General features: G+C 40.2%; 1 protein-coding gene across 5 annotated transcripts in view; it reads left to right on the forward strand.

Annotated features, from left to right (window-relative positions):
• CD200R1 (CD200 receptor 1) overlaps positions 1-23,776 on the forward strand; it is a 48,319-nt gene that overhangs the window by 6,329 nt on the left and 18,214 nt on the right. The window contains exon 1 of one of the 5 annotated variants that reach the window (XM_042810196.1): positions 20,189-21,225. The exons of 3 other annotated variants lie outside the window; for them this stretch is intronic. In XM_042810196.1, coding sequence (XP_042666130.1) covers positions 21,138-21,225 — 88 coding nt within the window. In that variant the 5' untranslated portion in view covers positions 20,189-21,137. Of the gene's footprint in view, positions 1-20,188; positions 21,226-23,776 lie in introns of those variants that run through there. One more of the 5 variants, XM_042810197.1, reaches the window with a different exon arrangement.

The raw sequence follows: 23,776 nt of genomic DNA on the forward strand, positions 1-23,776 counted from the left end.
TTCCACAGTGTGCATCAACCGACTGCATGCAAGTAGTATTCAGCTAAAGTGCTTCTCTGCAGCATCTGAACAAGCTCTGGGCATGTGTACATACAAACCCACATGCAGACACACAGCTGTTCCACCAGTGGTTGTATTTTACCGTAAGAAAACCTGCAGAGCTGCAATTCTGCTTGGCTCTTACTAAGTAAATTACAGACAAACAATACACAGATAAGACTTCTCTTTTTTCTCTCTCTTCATCAACTGTAGGACAAATCAGCATTTCAGAGATGCCAACAGAGTTAGCCCCTATGTTAGCAATATACCACCAGTGTCAGCAGAATGCAAGATGTGAATCTTGCTGTACTGTCTGGGGCTAGCATATGGTATTTGACTTTTGCCAGAAAGAAAAATAACTAGCATTCTTTGCTGCAGTTTCCATTCAAGCAGCTCAGAGCCTCTCTGTCCTCCTTCAGAGATGAAAGAGATCAAATTCTTACAGTAGAATCCACAGGATTATATGATCAACCTTGCCACCATTCTTTGGTCTATTTATTCTCAAAGCCATCACAAATCCTTCTGCAGGACTGGGGATAAAGCCACCCAAGATTTCTACATTGTGAGTTTCAGTCCTGTCTCCTGAGCAGCTACTGAAACAACCTGGAATGTTTTGTCCTTTATCTCACCAGATGCCAAATATTCTCTTTGGCACGTTCACTACATAGTGAGCTTTGGCAAGAAAAGATTGCTTGCCTTTTTTGATTGTCGTTGGTTTTTAATATACCAGTTTTAAATTATTGTTCTTCTTATATGTAAAAAAAAGAGGAAACAGTTCTGACAAATTCAGAGACCACACTAACTTTCCTCATTGCACCTTTACCCCTAAGTAAGTGCTACTCTAAATATCAGTCCTTCTGCAGCACAGACACGCTACTGAGACCGCAAGTTGACCACAGACCCCTTTCTTTTGTTGCTTGGTGAGCCTATCCCAAAGTATTATGTAAAGCCATCTCACATCCTGTTCACTTGCAAGAACTCTCAGTAAGCTCTCCAGCATCACCATCTGTAGCTCTTCCATACTGCTAGTTCTGAATTCCTAGTACAATTCTGCTCTTTTCCCTCCTAATCCTATTTCAGCACGGTTGATGGGACACTGGGAGATTGAAAGATATTTTCAGTTCTCCAGAGTATTTCTGAAGCTTTGTATGAGGATATAAACCCACGCCTGTCTCGCTGACAAGCTCTCACACCAACCTGTAGAGTACCCTGCTTTTCTTCTGTGTGCTATGACTCATGCAACCTGTCTGATCTACCCCAAGATTGCCATAAGGGAGGAAGTACTACAGCAGTGGTGAGGAACAGCCAGGGAGGGGACAGGGCAAGTGAAGCAGAGGCTGCTTGGTTCTCTCAAATGCTGATGGTGCTCCAGCGTGAAAGTGATGCTGTGTTCCAGGTGGAGGCAGTTTCTCTTTATAGGGGCAATGAAACTGCAGAGCAGACTGTGAGGGAAGGCATGACTACATTAAAAGAGCTCTTTCTGTGTCTAAAAACGAATGAACAACAGACATTTCTACTTAACTCTGCTACTCAGAGGCTCCTCTATCTGTAACAGCTGCTTTCTCCAAAAGCAGTTTTAAAAGCCATGTTGTTAATTTTCCATCTTTGGATGTGTTCAGGCATTGGCAAAAGACCACATTGTAAAGAAAATATGTCAGCTGATATTATTCTGAGAGAGGAATAAGCTGGGATCATGCCTGGACACTGATAATACCTTGTCATTACTAGAGGAAGAACGTTTCGTTCCTGACCCCTAACATCTAATGCAAAATATATCTTCACCCAGTTGTGTGCAAAGAAGGGACAAGCAGAAGCCACAGTCACTGTTATCTATTTCCACATGCTTTTCCATACTGTCAGCACAGGAGGCTTGGTGCTGTGAAGAGGGATCTCCAGCAAGGACCCAAGGCTGACTACCTTCATGAGTATATTATATATACTCACATATATATATGAGCTATTAATGCTGGAGGTCAGGAGAACATGCAACATTTGCCTTTGCTGTCAGACTCAAGCCTAGGTAGCACATCCACATCAGACAGCAGCTTGAATGGAAAAAGAAAAAAGAATGGAACAGAAGAAAATTCACCACAGGAATTAAGGAAAAGCGAGACCAGGCAGGAATTTGCTCCCCAGATTTCCTTTTCATGATGCCGGACAGCAAACTGGCAGCAGAGAAAGCGTCTGCTCTGCTGCTGGGCTGGGTTGGGGGAAGGAAACAGAGAAGGATGTGAGCCTCTGGTGGTGGTTTTTTTTTCTCTTTATTTTGTTGTTCTTTTTGTTTGTTTTTTTGGAGGTGAAAGATGTGTGGGAAGGAAGTGGCAGAGATCAGCTTAGGAAATGTTTAGGTTTTCTTAGGAAAACAGCTAACCCCAGTCAAGAGGTTCCAAACAACACACCAACAAGTACTGGTTACTTTTATGGGGCTTTCTGGTGATTGGTATACTTTGATATTTTCCCTGGGTCTTGAAGGCAGTCTTCAAAACAGTTCAGATAGATTTTAAGGGAGAACACTGTGATGGCAAGCTCACAGCTGAACCTACTCAAAGAAATGTGTGTAAATTTGTGCATCTTCCTGACACACAAGGCTGAGAATGGGAGTCTGGTTTGAAGCAGATGGCAGATTCAAGCAGCTGCTCAGCCCGTCAAAGCACAGGGCAATGCACAAACCACCAAGACACCTTTACAAGGATACCAGAACTGGGCATCACCCAGAAAGACACTTTCTGCGTTAGGACACTGAATACATTGACGCAATTGCTCTCACTGGTTAGGACAACACTTGTTACCATGATTGCCAAATGACAAACCAAACAAAAGAAAATCCTAAGACCACCAAAATCCACACATTTAGCAGTTAGATGGTTTCCATGTTTGGAGAATAGCTGTGTGTGTGCTGTGGTTTTCGAAGCTACGCTTATACATCTATCACAATGCCATATCGCAATGCACAAAAACTTGGCACCAAATAAAACAGATATTCACAAACTGCAAATCCATCCAGGGTTCAAACAAAATCAACCACAGCAACAATAACAAAAAACAAAAAACAAACAAAAAACCCAAAAAACAAAAACAAAAAAACCCCTAAAACCCCAAAAAACCACCCAAACCCCCGAAGAAAAAATGCAAAAAAACCCAACCAAACAAACAAAAAAAACAACCAGTAATGAACAGACCAGAGAGGAATTTTGCACCAAGGGCAGAGCTGAGAATATATTTATGATGGATGTTGAATTCATGAATATTTCAATTTGTTTTAGCCCAAAAGCCTCAGAATTAAATATTTAAATTTAACATGTAGAAGTCTACATCTTGACTGAAGTCTAACAGTACCAAAAAAAGATGCACAGGAAATCCTCACAATGAGTCAAGCGCTGTTTTGGCTCAGTGAAAACTCTCCTTCCATCCTAAAAGTTAAATGCTGCTATTTGCTCAACACACGAGTCGGTGATGAAAAAGCTGATAGTGTATTTTAGAACTGTTACCTTGGTTGTACACAGAACAAGCAGATCAGAAAGAATATTAGCATGTCTGTACTGTCATGCACCAAGATATGAAAAAAAAACCAGATAAAATATTTGAATATTCACATGGGAATGTATGAAAAATGGCATTTTCAGTCTACATTTGAAAGAGAGCAATAACAATTTGAGGAAGAAACTTTGGTGGCAAACACCACAGCTGGGGCTTAGAGTTGCCTGCATGTAGTTCTGTGCCTTCACCCAAAAGGTTCAGAGGAAAGAAGAGGAGACAGGTTCTCCCTTGATTCCCTCACATTTGCATAGATACTTAATTATTTTGCATGCCTGCTCATGTCACAGCAGCCAGGTATTGTATTCATTTGACACCTGGCATTGTGCTGGTGAATGCAGTCCTGGGTGAGTTATGCTCTGCCTTTGCAGTCACTTGCAATACTCCTCTGAAGAATGGTACAGCCTCCAATATTGAAGCACCTGAAATTGTCACATAACTCCAGAATCTAGGAGCTTATTTTAATTGGATCTTTATTTTTCTCTTCTTCAAATCCAGGTATTTCCTCACTTTCATCTGCAGCAATAAAAGAAACAACAGCTTGTATACAAGAAAAGTAATTTTCTACTATTCCTACATATTTTAATTGCAATTTTTAATTGGAATTTTTTTTTTTTTTTTTTTTCTGAAAGAAAAATATGGATTTTACCACAGATTTTACTGGAGTAGGGATAGTAAACATTTTCCTTTATGACACCAGAGGACACCAAACCTGTCCTCTTCAGAGAGATTCAGTAGGAATCTCCCACTGTAAAATCTGGACTGTAGGAAAATATTAGTACACAGCAAGTGTTTGCTTTTGGGTAGAGCTATGAGAAAATACATGTGTACCTGCTATCCTGATGGAAGCTGTTTGTCTATACCTTCGAGACATTAATGGACAGTATACTTTTCATGCAGAAGACTGCTTTAAAGACCAGTATTTCTGCCCGGGTGGCTTTCACAGATTATGCATTTGTTAAGAGTAGCTAGTTCATAGACAAAAAATTTTTGACAGAGCTAAGGAGTGAAAGTTGGAGTGAGGTGAAGACAAGCATCTTTTCATTCATAAATGGATCTTTACAATTTCTCAAGTTTTTCTAACAAGCCACAGTTGCATTGGGCAGAACATATTTATTCTCATTCACTCTAGCAGTAAGTTTCTGAGTTCAGCTGAGACAAGCTGAAAGTAGTCATCAGGGGAAGAAGAGTTATATATCTCATAACTATTGGTCTTTACAAAAACTTGCTGAATTTAGCATCAGAAAATCTCTTGTTAAGCTTGTACAACTTAAGACTGAAGATAAACACGGATTTCTGTGTAGAATATTTGTGCACAGCTGCTTCAGTCAATGAATTATTTTAATCCAACAAACCAGGAAAAACTCGCATATAAACCATAGACATCAGAAAGGACTTCAGTTCAAATGTCTCTTTTAGGTTTGCTGCTATTGATTCATGAATTCCACAAATGCCACAGAGAAGCTGCAGTGATCATTCTCCACCAGTGCCTCACAGCCTTACATAGAAGCAGCAACCTCACTGCACTCTTGTGAGTGACCAGGCAGAGCATGAGAGAAAAGAAGCCAGCACCTTTTATATCAATTCCTTTTTACATGCCAAGCCACAGGTTTCACTCTCCTCAGCACCAGCAAAGCTCAGCATTACTCTCAGGATACCATACGATCACAAGCAAACCAGTGGGTCTCCACAGTCTGCAGATAATCCATTCCTGAACTCCCTTAGAGGAGATTAAAAAGACTAGAACCCAGAATGGCAGACGTCATTCCAAGTTCTAGCACAGTGCCTATATGTCAAGCAAGTGAAAAACAACCATACTGAGCTATCACCAGCACTTCTAACACAGCTGGTTCCCCTGCAGTTTCTTTTCTCCTACATACCCAGCTTGTCTCAGCTGCAGTCCATGCAAGCATCTGCCCAGCCAAAGTTGGTCAAAATGATGACACCCCTTGTTGGTTGTTTCTGGACAGCCTTTCCCTCTGGTCTGTATATGTGTCACATGGTCATTATGTGCAGACTGTAAAACAATGCATGTGAGCTATTCAGTGCTTGTCAGGGCCTTTCCTTACATCTGATGGCTCAATTTTCAAGCCAGTACATTTTTAACATGATTCTCTTTGTCTTTTTTTTTTTTTCCTTTTCTTTATTTTACTTCTCAGTGTAATGTATACTAAAGGTACAAAGTGAGCAAGAAGTAGGAAGAGCTTTTAGTGAGAAAACCAACAATTACTTCTGAATTTCCATTACCAAAACAGAGATCAGTAGGTTTCAAGTCTTCCTCTGCCACAGTGCTTAGTTGCAAGACAGCAAATCTGTGACCACAGGTTCTTTGTATTTTACTCACTGTATCTGTCCATCTGAGGATTATGAAAAATCCTCCCACGTCCTCTCAGTGTGTGAGCTCCCCAGCAATCTCAGTTCTACCTACCCTAGGTTAGCAATACCTTGCTCCAGAAGCACCCCTTAATCTTCTGTGTGTGTTCTCTTCTATGTGTGTTACCCACACCATAATCCTTTGAATATGTATGTGCTTATAGTCAGGAAATTACAAGCAATTACCTGCTCAGCAGCAAACAGGAAGTCTGAAATCCGGAACAAAGCTGATCTGAGCTTGTGCTACAGACACAGTGGCACTTGAATCTGTAATTCCTTTCTTCCACATGATATGACAATGAAACGGTTTAGCAACCTTTGGCAGATGCTCACTTTGGAAAAGGATTAAATAAAAAGGAGAGGCAAAATAGAGCCTAAATTATTTATCTAAAAATGAAATGCTTCAAAATATATAAGTAGTTTACTTTGACCAAACTGTACTGCGGTGTTTCTTGTTTGCTTTTGTTCTGGTTCTTAGTTTTTGTGAGTGATCTCTGTGTAAGTACTGTGCAAAAGCACGGCTGGGTGCCTATAAGCAGGAGTGGTATGATCAGCTCTTAAGAGTATTTCTCGGATCCATTAAAGAATGTTTCATACAATTTATTTTATTGATAAATATTACAATTTTGAGCTGAGATTATCTGTGGTAGATGTCTGCCTCACGTCAATATTTGAATTTTTCCTTTAATTTTTCATTTAGATCAGTAACTCCCAAGAACATTTTGCTAACACCAGAAAGCGTGGGCAGCCTTTTATTTGAAAAGACATATTTTACATCAAGGGATTGATATATGGCAGCACTTGCTTTTCTGACAGTGCTGTGCTGTGTTGAGTCCCACCAATGCTTGGTCACTCACTCTCTCATTAGCAGTCTAGCTGGAGAACAGATGTGAGTCAGGCTTGATACTGATGCAGTCATTAATTTTGACCCTTCGTTAAAAGAGACTTGTGCACGACCATATGCATTTTTTCTTTCTGAAGAAAAGTTAGTTAAACCGACTGAAAGGTACCACCTAGACACACAGGTTTATATGTGTGGGCAGTACAGTTTCTACACAGTCTATACCATACAGACCAGAAGTGTGGTATAAATCACCCATCAGAGCAAAAGCCCTTTCTTCCTTCTGCAGTGAAAAATGAGAAACAGCACAAGAAGCATTTCACGTGAGTAAACTGAGGGTGCTATTACTTCTTTGTGGTAACATAACTGAAAGCCACACAAGCAAAACATGTATTTTAAATTAACACGAAGATCAAGTTCACAGAGTGAAAGTGAGCCTGCTGCAGTTGAAAGGTACTGCTTATTACAGAGCCGTCCTTGCAGCACAGCAACCTGAGCTCACATCCACTCATGCAGAGTAGGCACACCTGATATTGCTCATGCACAGGTGGAGCTGTTCGCTGTTCACAAAAAGAATTGACAGTTCAAGACCTACTTTCCTCTCTCTGACAGAAATTACTAACAGTGCTCAAAGCGAAGGGCACACTGCTTATTTTATGATACCATTCTTCAGCGTTCTCAAACATGAGACTGTGGGCTTTGCCATGATTTCAGATATTATCAGAGAAATATATTTTGTTTTCAGATAAATACTTAGCAGCTTGGTCAGAGTACTAGCCATACTTACATTTTAACCACCAACCTTATGCTATCATTTATGTTTATTTCATGTGAATTAGTTTTCTCTGAACTGAGTGGCAAGGCAAACTGTAAGAAATGCATGGCAGACTTTTCCCTGAGAGACCCAGAGATTGCCTTCAGTTTTTCCCTACCAAAAATGTCCAGTAAACAAGCTTTGAGACTTAAGCAGTAACAGAAAGTTTTACTTAGGACACAGCAAACACCCAGCTACAGACTTATTCATTATTACTACTGTAACTCGTTACAACTTGCCAGCTTGTCCTAGGGCATCATGCAGAAGTCCATCCACATCACTTTAATGTGCATGACATCCTCACAGAGTCTGCTGACCAAGGCCTATGTAGTTCAGAAGTTATCTTTAATCTGGTATCTAACAACTGACTCTCCATCACTGAGATAAGCAGGTGCTTTTGTCAGTACTTTAGAGATGGGGAGCAACGAATAGAAGCATACGGTACTATGCAAATAATTGACAATTGATAGAAGTGACAGTAGTAACAAAAAACTCCCCACAAAAAGGAGTTTTCTTCAGCAGAACTTCTCACTTAAGTAAGGATCCCATGGACAAGTAAGGCTGATATATGCTAGCTGCTCCCTCAGGCCCTGTGTTTATTCCTTGTCATACTGCATGGATGGCATACTCTAGGACATGCCAGATGGATGGCATACACTAGGACAGACTGGCACTAAAATAGAATTGGTACCAATTCCTAGCATACAAGGAGCATCTCCCTCATTCCTCAGTTTCTCTTCAAGGAGGTCTCTTTGTATGTGGTTCAGAACTCTGCTCCCATTAATGGCCAAACGCTTCTTATCTGGAAGAAGGCATCAACAGTGCAAATGTAGAAAGACTTATTTTGTCAGCACTTTGCAGAAGAGCTGGGGAGGGGCTGGTAAGACAGGAGCATTTTCAATGCTCAATGAAGGATATGTTTCTGCCACCAGCTCAGAAAAAGAATGCTCTCTTTTAGATGAAACAAGATAAGGAAAGACTCCTATCCCATCAGAGCTCTGCTGCAGGGGTTATCAGCTGCAGATCAGCCCTGTGAGGAAAGGCTGAGCAAAGTAGGTACAGGGGGTCCAGCTCTGCAAAAAGGCATGGACTGGAAGCTCTCCACCTTCAGCAGCCTGACTGAAGCTGTGAAATGAGTCTAGACTAAAAGCAGCAGCATATCCAAGCTAGAGATCAAGCAGAAAGCAAAGACCTAGGTTTGGGTTTAAATGGGGACTCCTGTCCCATTTGTGAGTAGAGGTTCAGTCAGGGCTCCTGGTACCTGTTAGTGCTCCCTGAATCCAACCACTGCAAAGGGCAAACTAACTGTGCAGGGATGAGCTTCATTAAATCTGCTTAGAAGTCTGGTTCATTTGCTGCATCTAGATTTACATACAGTGCAGTCACTGTTAGGGACTGTAATGTAGGCATATGTACAGAAATGGGAGAGAGCAGATGGTGTGAGTCCTGCATCACTGTGGTAGCCACAAAATATATTGTTTCTTGTAAGACTGTAAAACAGGCTGCATGTCACTCACAACTACCAGCGAGCAAGAGTGTCTTGTTCTGAAAGGCAGTGCTTACAATGAGCACAACACTATAGTTTGCTTGCATCCAGACCTTCACTCAATTGATTCTTGCTTGTATTGGTTTGTTCTTCCCTAGGATAATAATGAGCCTGGAAAGAGATCTACACAAATCTGTGAATAAATTAAAAATCTACAACTTCTAGTCTGCTCAACATTGCAAAAATATCTACTTGCTGAAGTAATTTTGGTGATGGGGGACTGTCCAGTGCCAAATACTCAGTCTAGAGTTGCAAATGTTCACAATATAGGTGGTATAATGGCAAAATAATAGGACTTGCCTAATCTTCACTTACTGCCACCCGTCTTCCTATCAAAAGGCTGGCTGGACCTATGTTTATTGTTACTACGTGTGGTGTTTCCACTCATGCACATGCACTTTTTCCTATTAAGTAGTCTGCTTAACACTTGTGCATCGGAAGGTTATCTTACACTGCATCAAGTACTGTTTATTCATTTCATGTGTTGCCTGGTAATGTCATCAAAACGCAGTATGTTATGAAACTGGGCAAGCACAAGCAACTCTCTAAACCAGTGAGTCTCAGGTCTTGCAAGTGGGTAGCCCATTTCACTAGGAAAAATACTCAGTTATGAAACTCCTTTACATACTGCCTCAGAGATGGATTTGAAAATCACGTGTATTTGCAGTGTATGTATATGGGAGTATTTCTGTAAGAGGAAGAAAAAAGCATGAGAAGAACCTGAATGAGAAAGGTTGAGAGCCCATGCATGAATAGCAGTGCAGGATTATATTTATGTGAGGTACTGGTAAGGTCTTTGATGTTGTCCCCTGTCCACTTTCTGTGATGTTTCAGATGTATCAGCAACTTAGTTGAGGAGTGTCACTGTCTATTGATCATGCATTTTACTCCAGATAAATAGCTTTGGTTCTTTTCAGGATCACAGATTAAAAAGAGTGAGAAATTACAAATAGAGGTGAAAACAATGTTAGAATTGCTCATATTTGCTGTCATGTGGGCTACAAACAACCTCAGCAAACAAATCCCTTTCTCCATGGAATGGGAAAAACACACAGCCCATTCATGTGCACTGCACTGAGAGGCAACTTTGAACTCAGCTGAATACTGAACTTTGAGAACAGTGAGTCAAATCACAGCTGTCAAGTGCATCCAAGATAACACAAGTACCTCCTTATAGCAAACTCAGTTTTGCTTATTTCATGTTTTATGCCATGGCAGGAAGCAGTAATTCTCTATGATGCTAACTGTCTTTTCTGATTTAATGAGGAAATTTCCTTAAAAAGTTTTTTCTCGTTTGTCTTGCTCTTAGTTCTCAGATGAAGAATGAGTTTACTTTTAGATAAAGATGAATCTTTACAGCAGTCTCAATGCAGCAGTTACATTTTAATTAAATGCTTTCATTTAAATGTTTTATTTTAAAACAATGATGATCAGTCATTATGCTATACCTAATTCAAGTAATTACATTAGATAAAAGTCATATAGTACTGCAGACTTTCTCCTCAAGCTTTACAGGAAGTAGAACTTCAAAAATACTTTTAAAAATACAAACCCCGCTCCCCTGAACAAATTAATCTTTCACTTTGTGGTGAATAACATATTTCTTTCCATCCTAAAACATATTTCTGAAAGAGGGAAGTGTTATCTGCTTTGGCTGCAAGGCAGGGATGACTGACCAACTCACGGTCTCTTTTTTTTAATCTACTGAAGTTACCCACAGGTTAAATGTACATCATCAAAACAGTATAATCTTACAGACTGGATAGTGAGGAAAAACTGATAAGGATTATCTGACACTATGTTTTGAAACATTTTGAAATAGAGCAATAGGTCAGTTTGCTGTGCATTCTAGATTAACATGTAGACAGTTTTCTTTAGAGAAAAGGTAACACTTATCTCTTTCTGCCAGAGCAGCTGAAAAAGTTAGGTGGACTGCAGGTAAGTTCAGTGGGAGAACCATACAACACAAACAAGATATTCCTTGAAAAGTCACTTCTGATCTGTCAGTGTTTATGGTGAAACAAGATCTTACCACATGTTTATCAGCACAAGACATCAGCCAGGGAGAAAAGTAGGCTGGTGAATTTGCATAAGAATTATTTCCCCACCCTGTATGAATGACCCACTTTATTAGGCAAAAAGTCCATTCTGAACGTGGGTAGCAGTGCAGGAAACCTTATTTGTATTTGGTGATTTGGATCACAACAGTGTATAACAAAATGATTTTTTGGGAAGAAAACTGCTGTACTCCTGCCGCACGTTTACTGACAGAAATGGCATTCATTAGTGAACTGCTTATCAGAAAAACCAGATGCTCTTTACAGAGCTCCAGTCATAAGATGCCATCATAATCAAAGGGCTCAAGGTTTTGAAAACCATTCCCAAGCGGAAAACTTAATACCCTCTTTTGGCTCATCAAAACTAGAGTTGCATTTCCTGGATTTTAATGCTGTTTCATTCTACATCATGATTTCAGCATTTTCTTCCCAAATAGCTGCTACAGCAGTTTCTAAAGAAAGAACAGAGCAGTGTGAGACAACATGTCATTTCTACTGCCCAAGTCATCATTTTTGAGCTTCTAACTCACTGCCTTATTCACATTGCACTGGAGAGATGCAAATTTCACATCATCACTTTTATTCATCAATATGTACACTATGTTCTGAGCTGATTAAAACATAAAAACAAACACTGCAGCTACCGGAGTGATACTATCTTGTTCTTTTTTTCTTTTTTTTTTTCATCTGAAATGTTCTCAGTAGTACTGAATTCCCATATGAATTGATATTTAGAGTTCCACCCCATCTTCTGTACCAGACAGGCCTCGTTGATACAGGTGAAACAAGCAGGGCTGATTCCTATCCATATATCAGCATCAGAAAAAGACAAACTGTTTAGATTAGCAAGTCTACTCACCAGAGAGAAGACAATTTGTTCTCAACTTCCAACACATGCACCTGGAACATAACATCAGCATTATATGTATATAATGCATGTAGCCTGGGAATTTGGGCCTTTCTGCTGGCACAAGCTGTTTTTACAGTCCACTGGCAAAAACAGAAGGTCACAGAATCTGCCAGTGGCAAAGTTGGAAGAGATATCTATACTTCCAGCCTGTCCTGATCCCTACAAATCAATTCTCTTCCCTTTCTCAAAAAGTGGCAAGAACAGCACCATGAAACTAGGAAAATCCATTCTGTACACTGAAAATATAATCAGGAAATTTGTTCAATAAACGGGGCTTTCTGAGGTTAGAATAGAGATTCATTTAGACTTTGCTACATCTTGATAAAACTAATTATAACTGAATGATTTTGCACTTAAAATGACCGTCCTAGATTAGGTTTAGCTAACAAATAGCCCACGTAGCTGCTCACTTACTCCCCTCACCCTGAGTGGGACAGGGGAAGAAAATAGAACGGGAATCAGAAATCTCATGAGTCAAGAAAGAAACAAGAAGATTCCTTATGAATTACTGTCATGGGCAAAACAGACTCGACATGGGAAAATTATTGTCAATTGATAAAAACATGTGGCTAGTAGCAAACAGGAAGAAAATATTAAAAGAACAATATTTCTCCCCACTTTCCTATCCTCAACTTCATTGCTGACCCCTCAGCCCCCCTAGAGGCAGAGGAGGGATGTGGATTGCAGTCAGTAAACAGCAGTGTCGCTCTCTGTATTTTGGACACACCTGATCTTCTGTAGCCTTGAGGAAATTATGAGTTTCTTTTTTTAATATAGTCTCCTTTTCCCACCTATAGCTCTCTGGTTTGGTTTTGTTTTGTTTTGCTTTTCTGGAAAAATAAAGAATAGCACAGAAGATCCTAAAGCTGAGAACACATAACTTCTCTTAATCACCTGCAGATTAGTTTCATCACTGCTACACCATTCACTACCGTGTTTAAGTCTGATCCTGGGAGGAGTGTATAGATATGTATAAAGGGTGTTTCAAATGCCTTGGGAAACTTCCTCTTTATCTAAAAAAAATGAGATACTGCCAGTACTCATTCTCTGTGGCCAGAAAACCCAGGCTTCAGTAGAGCACTTTTCTAAGAAGGCAGCTGGTTTTTAATCTGAAGACATTGAGGCATGGGAATCATTACTTCCTACAGTAGTTTGTTCCAACAAGTGAGTCATACTCACTTAAAAAAAAAAAACAAAAAAAACAAAAAAAACGACCATGTCTGATTTACGGTTTGAATTTGACTGGATGTAACTTGGTGGGTGTTGCTTCTTTTTCACTCAGTTAAAACATCCTTTAACACCTGCACTTTTCCTTTGTACATGTTTCCCGCATATTTGCATGTTGACATCAGATTAAATTTAATCTCCTGTGTTTCCACTTACATGGTTCTTTGTATGCTATTGTAGTTATCTCACCAAAGGATTAGAGCTTCCAGAAAAGCATTTCTTGCTATAATTGAGGAAATGAATGCGTACAAGTCAGGACAACCTGATCATTTATTTCATACAGGTTTCTTCATACCTTGAGACAAAATTCCAATGAAACTAACGAATTTGACAATACACAGCTTGTAAAATTTGGCCTTTTCAGGATGAGATTTATTGATGAATTTTCTTGGTCACTTCAATGGCAGTGATCAGAAAGAAAGATAGAAAGGCTTCATCTTTTCTCCCCTAAGTTCCACTTAATCCTGCCAAAAGTTTTAAAGCAAAGATGATTTTAGACAGATATCTGACAGGTTTTTGTTTTACAAAAAATTGACTAATTTCAACTTTCAGTGACTACTGATGAATGTCATGATGGATCTCAGTGGAATTTCCATCGTTTAAAAATGATTTTGAACTGTGAGTTTACTGTGAATTTATCTGTGCTAAGTTGAACTTCACATAGGAGAGAGGCTATCCTAATAAATCAGAAGAACTGAGAGAAGTTTCCTCTCCAGTGTTCAAAGATACCATGCTGAAAATAACTATTCTGAATGGCAAACTTGAGATTTTGCTAATTCTATGTGGCAGTATAACTGGATTTGGGAAGCTTTTTTTGGTTCAAAAGCATGAGTCTAGCACAAATATTTAAACAATACTGTAACCATCCTGAACATGAAAAGTCAGTTTGACTAAAACTCTCTATAGACAGCAACAATATAGACTTCAGTAAGGCCTTTCACATAATCCCCCATAACATCCTTCTCATTAGAAAGATATGGATTTGGTGGGTGGACTATTTGATAGACAAGAACTGACTGTGAGATCATACCCAGAACGTGGTGGTCAATGGCTCAATATCCAGACGGAGATCAGTGATGAGTGGTATCTCTCAGGGGTCAGTACGGGGACTGCTACTCTTTAACATCTTCATGAATTACATCACTGAGATCGAGTGTACCCTCAGCAAGTCTGCAGATGACATCAAGCTGTATGGTATAGTCAGCATACCCAAAGGATGAGGTACCATGCAGAGAGACCCAGACAGGCTCGAGCAACGGGCCCAGGTTAACCTCATGATGTTCAACAAATTGAAGTGCAAGTTCGTGCACCTGGGTCATGGCAACCCCAACAATCAAATATTCCTCACAAGCTGGAGGTTGTAAGGATGGAGCACATAAAGGACCAAGGAGTACTGTTAGATGGCAAGCTGGACATGCACCAGCAGTGTGCTCTTGCAGCCCAGAAAGCCAACTGTATCCTGAGCTACATCCAAAGAAGCATGGCCAGCAAATCAAGAAGTGAACCTGCCCTTCTACTCTGCGCTGGTGAGGCCTCACCTGCAGTACTGAATCCAGATATGGAGTCCTCAGTACAGGACAAATGTGGACCTGTCAGAGTGTGTCCAAAGGAGAGCCACAAAAATGATCCAAGGCATGGAACACCTCCCATATAAGGACAGGCTGAGAGAGCTGAGGCTGTTCATCCTGGAAATGAGAAGGCTCTGCGGAGACCTGAGAGTGGCCTGTCAGTATCTAAAATGGAAGCTATAAGGAAGAAGGGAACAGACTCTTCAGCAGGGTCTGTGGAGACAGGACAAGGTGAAATGGGTTCAAACTAAAAGAGGAGAGATTTAGACTGGATATAAGGAAGAATTTTTAAAATAAGGGTGATGAGGCGCTGGAACAGGTTGCCCAGACAGGTGGAGTATGCCCCATCCCTGGAGACATTCTAGGCCAGGCTGGATGGGGCTCTGAGCAACCCGATGTAGCTGTAGGTGTCCCTGTTCATTGCAGGGGAGTTGGACTAGATGACCTTAAGTGGTCCTTTCCAACTCAAACGATTTTATAGTTCTAAAATTGTATGAATACACACACCCGCACATACAATGCTCACTTCTGCATGCCTTGACTGCACTGTGGAAAAACTAGCTTTCTAAAGGCACAGGAGATGTTCAGATCCAGAACTGCTTTCAGTTCTTTATCTTTTTCCAATTGCAGAGTGAAATACATTATGCATCGAAGTTCCTAATAAACTTAGTATATAATTTCAGAGTGGCCTTAAAAAAGCTCTCATACATTAGCCACATGCCACCACCATCTGATACCTCAGACTTGAATCAAATGCTTCTCTTAGCTTCCTTTTTTCTTTCATCTTGTAATCATAATTTTCATTTACTTTCCTCCACAGCTGTACATATAGCTGAAGTGCAAGACTGAAAAACAATCTCATCTCTCTTACAAGGACTACAACTCCAAACTAACATGCCAGGATCTACCAGACCATGGCATTTGACTCTCTCTACAGTCCATTGATCTCTGATTGTGTTTTTCTTGCTTTAACCTCCAACACTAGCCCTTCTGCAGCAGGAGGAAGGTAACAGAATAGCTTCCAGCTTTTAGTTTTCCTATGTTAAGAAGTTAAGAACCTAAATGTTAATGCTTAGTGCATGTGGATTTCTAAATTCCAAAACAGATTTTAATAATATGGTTTGCAAATGAAAAAGCAGTAGAAAAACTATCCCAAGAAGTCCAGAAATTGCCTCTCAAGTCTTTCATCCCTAAGGAAATGAAGACACCAAGTTTCATTCTCCTGAAGTCCACACCTTTAACCAAAAACTCCCAACATCACAGGACTGTATTATTTATATTTTTGTGACTCTGTCCACCAGAGGATTACATGGAGACTGAGATCCTGTTTGCATGCATGATTTCTTTAAATATTCAGCTATCTGGTGTTGGTAGCCTTATCTGCCTGAGGTTAGGACTGTTGTCATGGAACTCATCGCATTTCCCAGTGATACATCAGGTGCCTGTTGCCATCCACCCAGATGGAAATCAAGGTGCATACAATGTGAATCTCAGTTGTTGCATCACACAGCAATGACCATCACAGGTGTCTTTCTCACCTGTCTCATTCCTCAAAAAGCTCTTGGTTCTAAAGGGGAGTCTTATTTTGGCAAAGGGTTGTATGGCAGACAAGCAGACTTGTACCAAAGTATCTTCAGGGGAGAGGCCATCCCACAAGCCCAGAGACTGAAAATAGTGATATGGGGAATGAAATCCTCTGATCCAGATAGAGAAGAATAGAGTGAAGAATGCTCAGCATTTTAAGGAATCAGAGAAGTGAAACATCTTCCTGTTGAGAAAGCAGAGCCTTAACAGTAACTTATTTCAGTACAACCTCTTGCAAGATTTTCCTCCTGACTAAAGAAAAGAAGGGCTGACTCCAGTTTTGGATCTCCAGCACAGAGGGGAGCTAGGGCTCATCTGCAAGTTCCTGCTCACCAAACATCTGTCTCATTTAATCCGGTCCTCTGAGTCACTTCCTCCCCACTTTTCAGTCATCCGCCCTCAGTGCACTTCTCCAACTAACCCAGTCCTCTTTGCACAATCTGGAGCAGGGTTCAAGGCGAGTCTTTCTGGGAGGTAGGCTACAGTATAACCAAAGCGTATCACAGAGTAAAACTCCTAGATATCTTTGCTTAAGCAGGACTTTTGAGCTGGTGTGAATCACATGTTTTTAGGAATCTTAATGCTGGAAAAGAGCCACAACATTCCACATCAACAGAATTGTTCATATGTTAGTGATACCAGAGCTAGCTCCAAGTAAGCTGACATGCCATTGCGTTGAACACTCATCTCCACGGGGCAGCAGTTAGTTGCATGAACAAGTTGCTCTGCCTGGCAAGGTGCAGAACTGCTGACTCGTCTGTAGCTCTTCCATTTCTAAAGCTAGCTCAAAGCTAGCTCAGGATGTTAGAAACTGTGAAGTACGGACATTGCCCGCAGAAGGTTTTGAGACAGGAATCCAAGGAGACACAGGAAACAGAATTTCAGACTAGGCTGCAGGGAAGTGGTTAGCGTACTTAGCTCCCCATACAGCACTCCTAGAAATACTTTGAAACAATGGGTAGAATTCTATTTACCTGCATGTGTGTAAAGTGGGAACGATAGTTCTGAACTTGGAGTCAGGCCTTGTAATTTCAGTCTTGCTATTCAATGCAAGCTTCCCTGAAGGGAGAAGGACTCTGGGAATGTGGGCTTCATCTCAGGTTCACCTATGCTTCAGTAGGTGTTGTGTAAAAGAAACCATATTCTCAGCAGGACTTTCAGGTGTGTGGGTGTTTCCAGGAATAAACAACACTCAACCACAGAACAACCAGGAAGCGACTTTATAAGCATACCATGTCACTTTACTGCTACAAAATTTATAAATTTTATCTCCACAGCCAGCTATAGTGCCACTGACTCACCTTGTGGTGGGCTAGGAAATGGTGCACCGTATGCTAAAATGACAAAGCCTGCAATTGCAAGCATTCAGATGATCATATTTTGTGGAGCCTGTCAATCACACTCCAGATAGACTGGACAAACTCTAAGTTCTAAACCAGAATACTAGGAGGAACAGACATACGGAGTAAAGTGCATTTGCAAGGTGGATATAGAAGTTTTGCATCTGCCCGTACAAGAAGTGAGACTATCCAATATTTATGCTTGCTTTTTCACACACCCTTATATTCAAAATTAATGTATTTTGTTGTGGAGGATGCAAATAAAATATAAGAAATTATTTTTCCTTCATTATAAATGTAACAAGTTCTAGGCTCTAAGACGGGTCATCAAAAGGCAGGAAATTCAGTGACAAAAGTGACATATACTGCTATCTTTGAAAGAATTGAAGTGTTTTTGATGCCTTATACACTGGGTAAGGCTGCTACATAACATATTCTAGCTTTGATTCCACTTACTTGCCAAATTCCCAGACAAGACCATTGCATTTTGTTGCCAGAATGTGTACTTAATCTGTAAGACAACTCTCTCAGTAGCACAGAGAACCACAACACTTTTCCAGAACCACTCTGAAGTTCAGAGATAATTGGATTTTCCCATATATAAGCAGCTTTGTGCTACGTGTGTGGTTGCAAGATTTAGGGTCCTGAGCTGACACAGAAGGAGATACAACAGAGAGAATTCTCATGTGGAGAAAAACATGGAAGATCCACAAGATGCAGGCCAGCATACCAGTTTATAGCAGCTGTGGTTTCAGCACATTGATATTCATATCAGCACGGGGAATGAAATTCCTGAAAAAATTCCATTTCTGTCTGTATCTTGATAGTCATAATCCAGCCTTACACATCTCCATTTCTTATTGAACAAATGATTGGTGTGGAATCTGCTGTCAGCAAGGACTTCAAGGCTGAGTAAAACCACTTCAAACAGAGCAGATCACAGACAGTGCCTTTGTCAAATAATATCTGATAACATTATGATAATTAACATAAAATGGTTCTGCAGTAACCCACATTGAAAACCGCAGGCAAAGGCCAAGTCTTTATGGTCTATACACAGAAGACAGGGAATGCTCAGACTTAAGAAAGACTGCAGTGGCTCCTCATGGTCCTCATGGCACCTTAAACAAATGAGCCTCTGCTGCTGTGTAGAAATGTGCATTCGCTATAAGTGTCTTTATGACTTAGGCTTCAGCCTCAGCTATTACAGTTTGTCCCTCTCTTTCTTCTCCTTTTCATCAAATACAACGATATTTCCAAACCAATGCAGCCAGCAATCCCTGATACCCCTCCCCCACTTCCATGCATTATTTTTCATCTAGGTCATCCTCTGTCCCACTCTGGCCTTTTTTGGGATTGATTCCTCTGTCATGGAATCCTGGCTTCCAATCTGTAACTGAGAGGACAGGAAGAAGAAATTAAGGATCCATCACTTCCTGTCGTAGAATGATGCTCAGATTTCTGTCCTACCTTCTCCTATGAGGCCCCTTGTTCCTGAACACCCAGGCTTGAAGCAGGAAGTTGTTCACAGGGCTTTCTAATGGCATCTTAAACGATACCTGCCTAGCAAAAGAACTCAGCTAATTTCTGGTTCCAAAGGAATTCCTGTTGGAATGGCAGAAATCTTTAACTGTGTTCATTTAAACTAGGATTTTCATTATTAATAAGTATACTCTCTTCTAAAATCTCATCTAACCCAGTACATCTTTCATTCTTCAAGTATTTCTCTTCAAGCAGCAATCGTCCAGTTTGCCAAATATAGAACCATAACACTGTTTGAGTTGGAAGGGACCTTTAAAGGTCATATAGTCCAACTTTCCTGCAATGAACAGGGACATCTACAGCTAGACGAGGTTGTTCAGAGCCCAGTCTGGCTTCCACATTTACACCACTTCAGTTTCACTTGGCCTTTGCATCAAGTTTGATCACTGTTTATTTCACACCAAAGGCCTCGTACTGCTTGTATGTCGCCTAATTCCTTCTCCCACCTTTATCTTAATCTTGACTTAAATAAATGACTCCTCTTCTTCTCCAAGCCCTTATCTAGAATACAGCTATGTGTTATTTAGTCACATTTCTAGATCAGTGTTGAACAGTCAAAAAATAAACCAGGGTGTTATTATGAATAGTGAGAACCTCAGTATAGTGAAAACCTCAGAATAGTGCAGAGAAATATCAGAATGTTAAACTGGATTTAAAAATCAAGTGGGAAAAATCTATAGAACTCCTTGCCAAACAAACTTCTACTCAATAGTAAGACTCTAGGAGCAAGAAAAACAAATTTCTGCCTCGTCTGAATTTCTTTATATGGTCATTATCTTTTTGTTTTGTTTTGTTTTTTTTGTTTTCTGTTTTTTTTTTCACTTATTCACAAAAGACGTTTATGTCCAAAAGTGCTGTGCAGTCTTAGTTCCTGAAAACCTCAGCTTTCTGCTGACTTTGATCTGTTTTTTGTCTTCGCTGTTTTTGACTCTGTCCTCAATGATTATTACTCTGACTTGTAATTTTTGGCAGCTGAAATCCTCTCTACTGCTGTCCTGCAGGTGCCAGGGAAATGCTGTGGCTTAAGGAAAAAAAATGAAGCTCTGAATCTGAAATGACTAAATCAGTGAGGAGGTGAAGAAACAGGAACAATGTTATCAAAAGAAAAAATATTATTCTGAAAAAATACCAAACAGTTTTCATTGAAAGATATGGGTAAGCTTCAATTGGTACAATTTCTGTTGGAAAGTATGTAAAATAGTATTTCTTTCTTCTCACTCAGTTTCTCTTCCCAGTGTCTTGAAAGCCTTGTTGTTCTAACAGAAAGGGGGAAATCCTTAAGACAGAAGGAGGAATTTTCTATAATGCAGTGTGACAGAAGTGCCAGATGTTTACATTAGTGGTAGTAGAGGTGATAAAGAGGACAAAAAATTTTCTTACTAGCTCCCCAAGTCAAAGGTTTTCTTTTTGATATTAAACTCAGGCTTGAATAATCTCCTCCATTTTTACCCCATCTGAGATCCGCTGCAGGGTTTATCTTTGCTCATCAGCCTCTTGAGGAGAGCCAATGAACGGAAGGCAGAGCTGCTTAGTATGTTTCCTCAGCGTTCGCCTAGGCACTCAGCACAGGAAGCCTAGTGCTCAGAAAAGTCAGAAGGAGGAACCTCTCCAGCATTGAGGAGTCAGGCGGTCAGGAGAGGAGTAGGGAGAGGGAAGAGAAAACACCAGCACTGGCTGCTGAGGATGCATGGGCAAACAACAGTCTCCATGATCACAGCTAAGCTGTCAGCAAGAGCAATGGAGTGACGGAGCTGCCTGAGCCATGAAAGCAGGAGCTGATATGGAGATTGCTGGAAAGGCTGTGTGTGTCTTCATGCTGCTCACTATCATCAGGCTCAGAAGAACAGAGGGTGAGTCGAACTGGTCTCTGAAAGCGAACAGGCATCAGGGTGGAAAAAAGGGAAATGCGTGCAGGTATTTTCTTCTCGTAAGGATTTCTGCTGAGGAGAGGTGGTAGGCACAGTGAAATATGGCAGGGATCTCTCGCATCTTTCTGAGAAGTGGTGGAAGATCACTGGTGAGCTGACAGTAGGGATCAGCTTCTGGAATTTTTCTCTAAGGCTAATAGGAATAACTGCAATCAAGCATGTGTAGGGCTTTGGTGCCAAACATGGTGAACTAACCCTTTCTTTGTCATCAACTTAAGTTTAATATATTCTAGATATAGAAGTTAATGTCTTCCAGATAGTGTTTATTTGCATTTGCAGAGTTTGTGCTCTTCCAGACAGCAAACAGTAGTCCTAAGATTCGGCCAGTGAATTAGGAATTTGAGCAGCAGTTTCAGAAACCTAAACTGTCAGCTGGAGACATCTCTGAATAACATTTAATATGCATGTGCCCATTACTCTTATGGACAGGTAGAATTAAGCTGCATGGTAATGAGTTATTTTATTCACTTGGCTAGAAAGCAAGAGTAGCTCCTTGAAGATATTTTTAAGCAGAGTAGATGCAGTCATTGCTGGCAGTGAGGGAACACCACTCAGTAATGCATTTGGTAGATCAAACAAGGGATCTGAAATGCTAACCTCAGTACCACTACTTGGAAAAACTCAAAATACTTCACAAACTATTTAATTCTGTGGCACACAGTAGGCACACTGCAGGTAAAACATAAACAAAACAGCTATCAGAAATGAAACTATCTCAGAAGAATGCTGAAGAACTGTCCTAAGGTCATGAATACAGATTAATGATAGCATCAGAGACAATCTACAATTCTGAGAGAGCTGGGCACTTCAATATTAGTGTGACAGTGCTAAGCAAGTTATAGTGACAATATTTTTCACTTAGAGATCCCAGACCAAAAGTATGAAGATAATCTGGTGTGTGTACTCTATCCAGAGAATTGGAATGCTGTGTGAAGCTCAGAGGGAATTGTGCTCCCTCTCTGAAGACCGAAGCAAGATACTCCAAGTGAAATAATGTCACGCAAAAATTGTTGTGCATAACCAGACCTTATCTGCATTTGTACTTTCCTTAACATTTCCTTAGCATGCTGCTCTATGTGGCTTTGGTCAGTTTCTACGAATAAGAAAAAAGGCAGCTCAGCAAAGTCACTCCATGACTGTTATGTTTAAATCTGCACCCAAATGGGGCTGAACAATAATATGCTGCTAAAGCTGCTGGTGCACGATCTGTATGACTCTTCCTGAGAATCCTCATTGCAGAAGCAGTGGAAATGATTCAGAATTAAAATCTTGCTGGCAAACTTTGAAGACTTTTCCTTGTTTAAAAGAACAAACAGGGCACCTTGAGTGGCTGTATGCATACATGCTCCAAAGAAAAAGGATAAGGGAGGGCAAGTTTTTCTATGAGAGATTCACACAACTAAACTCTTTATTGGAGTAACACAAGCAGCGTTGACTTATTCAAGTCCTACACCTCCAGTACTACCATGTGACAATAGATATGACCTAGTGCTTCAGAGGAAGCTGCAGTAAGTCCATTCTCAGGAATGAGATGTGATTCTCTATGGTTAGTTCAGTTCTAACATTAGCAAAGAAGTGAAACCAATTGCACTGGTGCTGGAATTAGAGTGTATGAGGTGAATAAAATTGAAATAGAACGTCAGACCAACCTGTCTAGAGTACAAGGTCAACTACACAAATTCTTGAATGCAACTGCTTTTAGCTTTCACTTAGCTTCTTTCTTTAACAAAACCTTTTAATTCTCCTTTGCTAATATGATGGTGTTTTATTGCCTTGTTACTTGCACCGACTTGGTGTGTTCCCTTTCCTTGTTGCTTCCTATTCTACTTTACTGCTCCGGAAATAAAATCATAGGCTAAAAAAGTATTCTGGTAAATTTTCATTTGTCTCCGTTTCATGATTGCTCTGCTGTTCCCTTGTTTCTATGTGCTGGAATCACTTTGACTTCTTTTACAATAAAAACCTAAACCACCGTAACAAATTTTTCTTACCAAGATGCTTAAAACAGAACTCTGTACTACTAAATTAAGCAAAAAAAAAAAATTCTCAAAAGGTATCTAAATTGCCCTAGCACAATCTTCAAAGCATGTTCATGTGACATAACAATTTACTTTGCTATGGTCCAAACACAGCATTTGAAGGTGTCTAGCTTCATAACTACAGAAATAGAGAAGTTCAGTTTTGCAAGTTGACCACATATTCCATCACTACAAGTATATCTATTTTGATAATGAACCTACAGATGTACAGGCTATTTAAAACTCACTGGTAATATATTTTATACACAGTGGTACAACCATTCAAAAAAAATAAAGCATAGAGATTCTTCTTATGCTGCTTTATTTTTTCCCAAGTAAGAAAATGCTAGAAAAGAAAAGCTGAAGCTGATTACTAAGCAAGGTATGACTGAGATTTTAACCATACAAAGATGAAGGTGTAAGCCTGTTTTCACAGCAGCTCCTTGTCTGCTCTT

The sequence above is a fragment of the Centrocercus urophasianus genome, unplaced genomic scaffold, assembly GCF_019232065.1.
Source record: "Centrocercus urophasianus isolate 14NV4802_14NV808 unplaced genomic scaffold, USGS_Curo_1.0 seq_12, whole genome shotgun sequence".
NCBI lineage: Eukaryota > Metazoa > Chordata > Aves > Galliformes > Phasianidae > Centrocercus > Centrocercus urophasianus.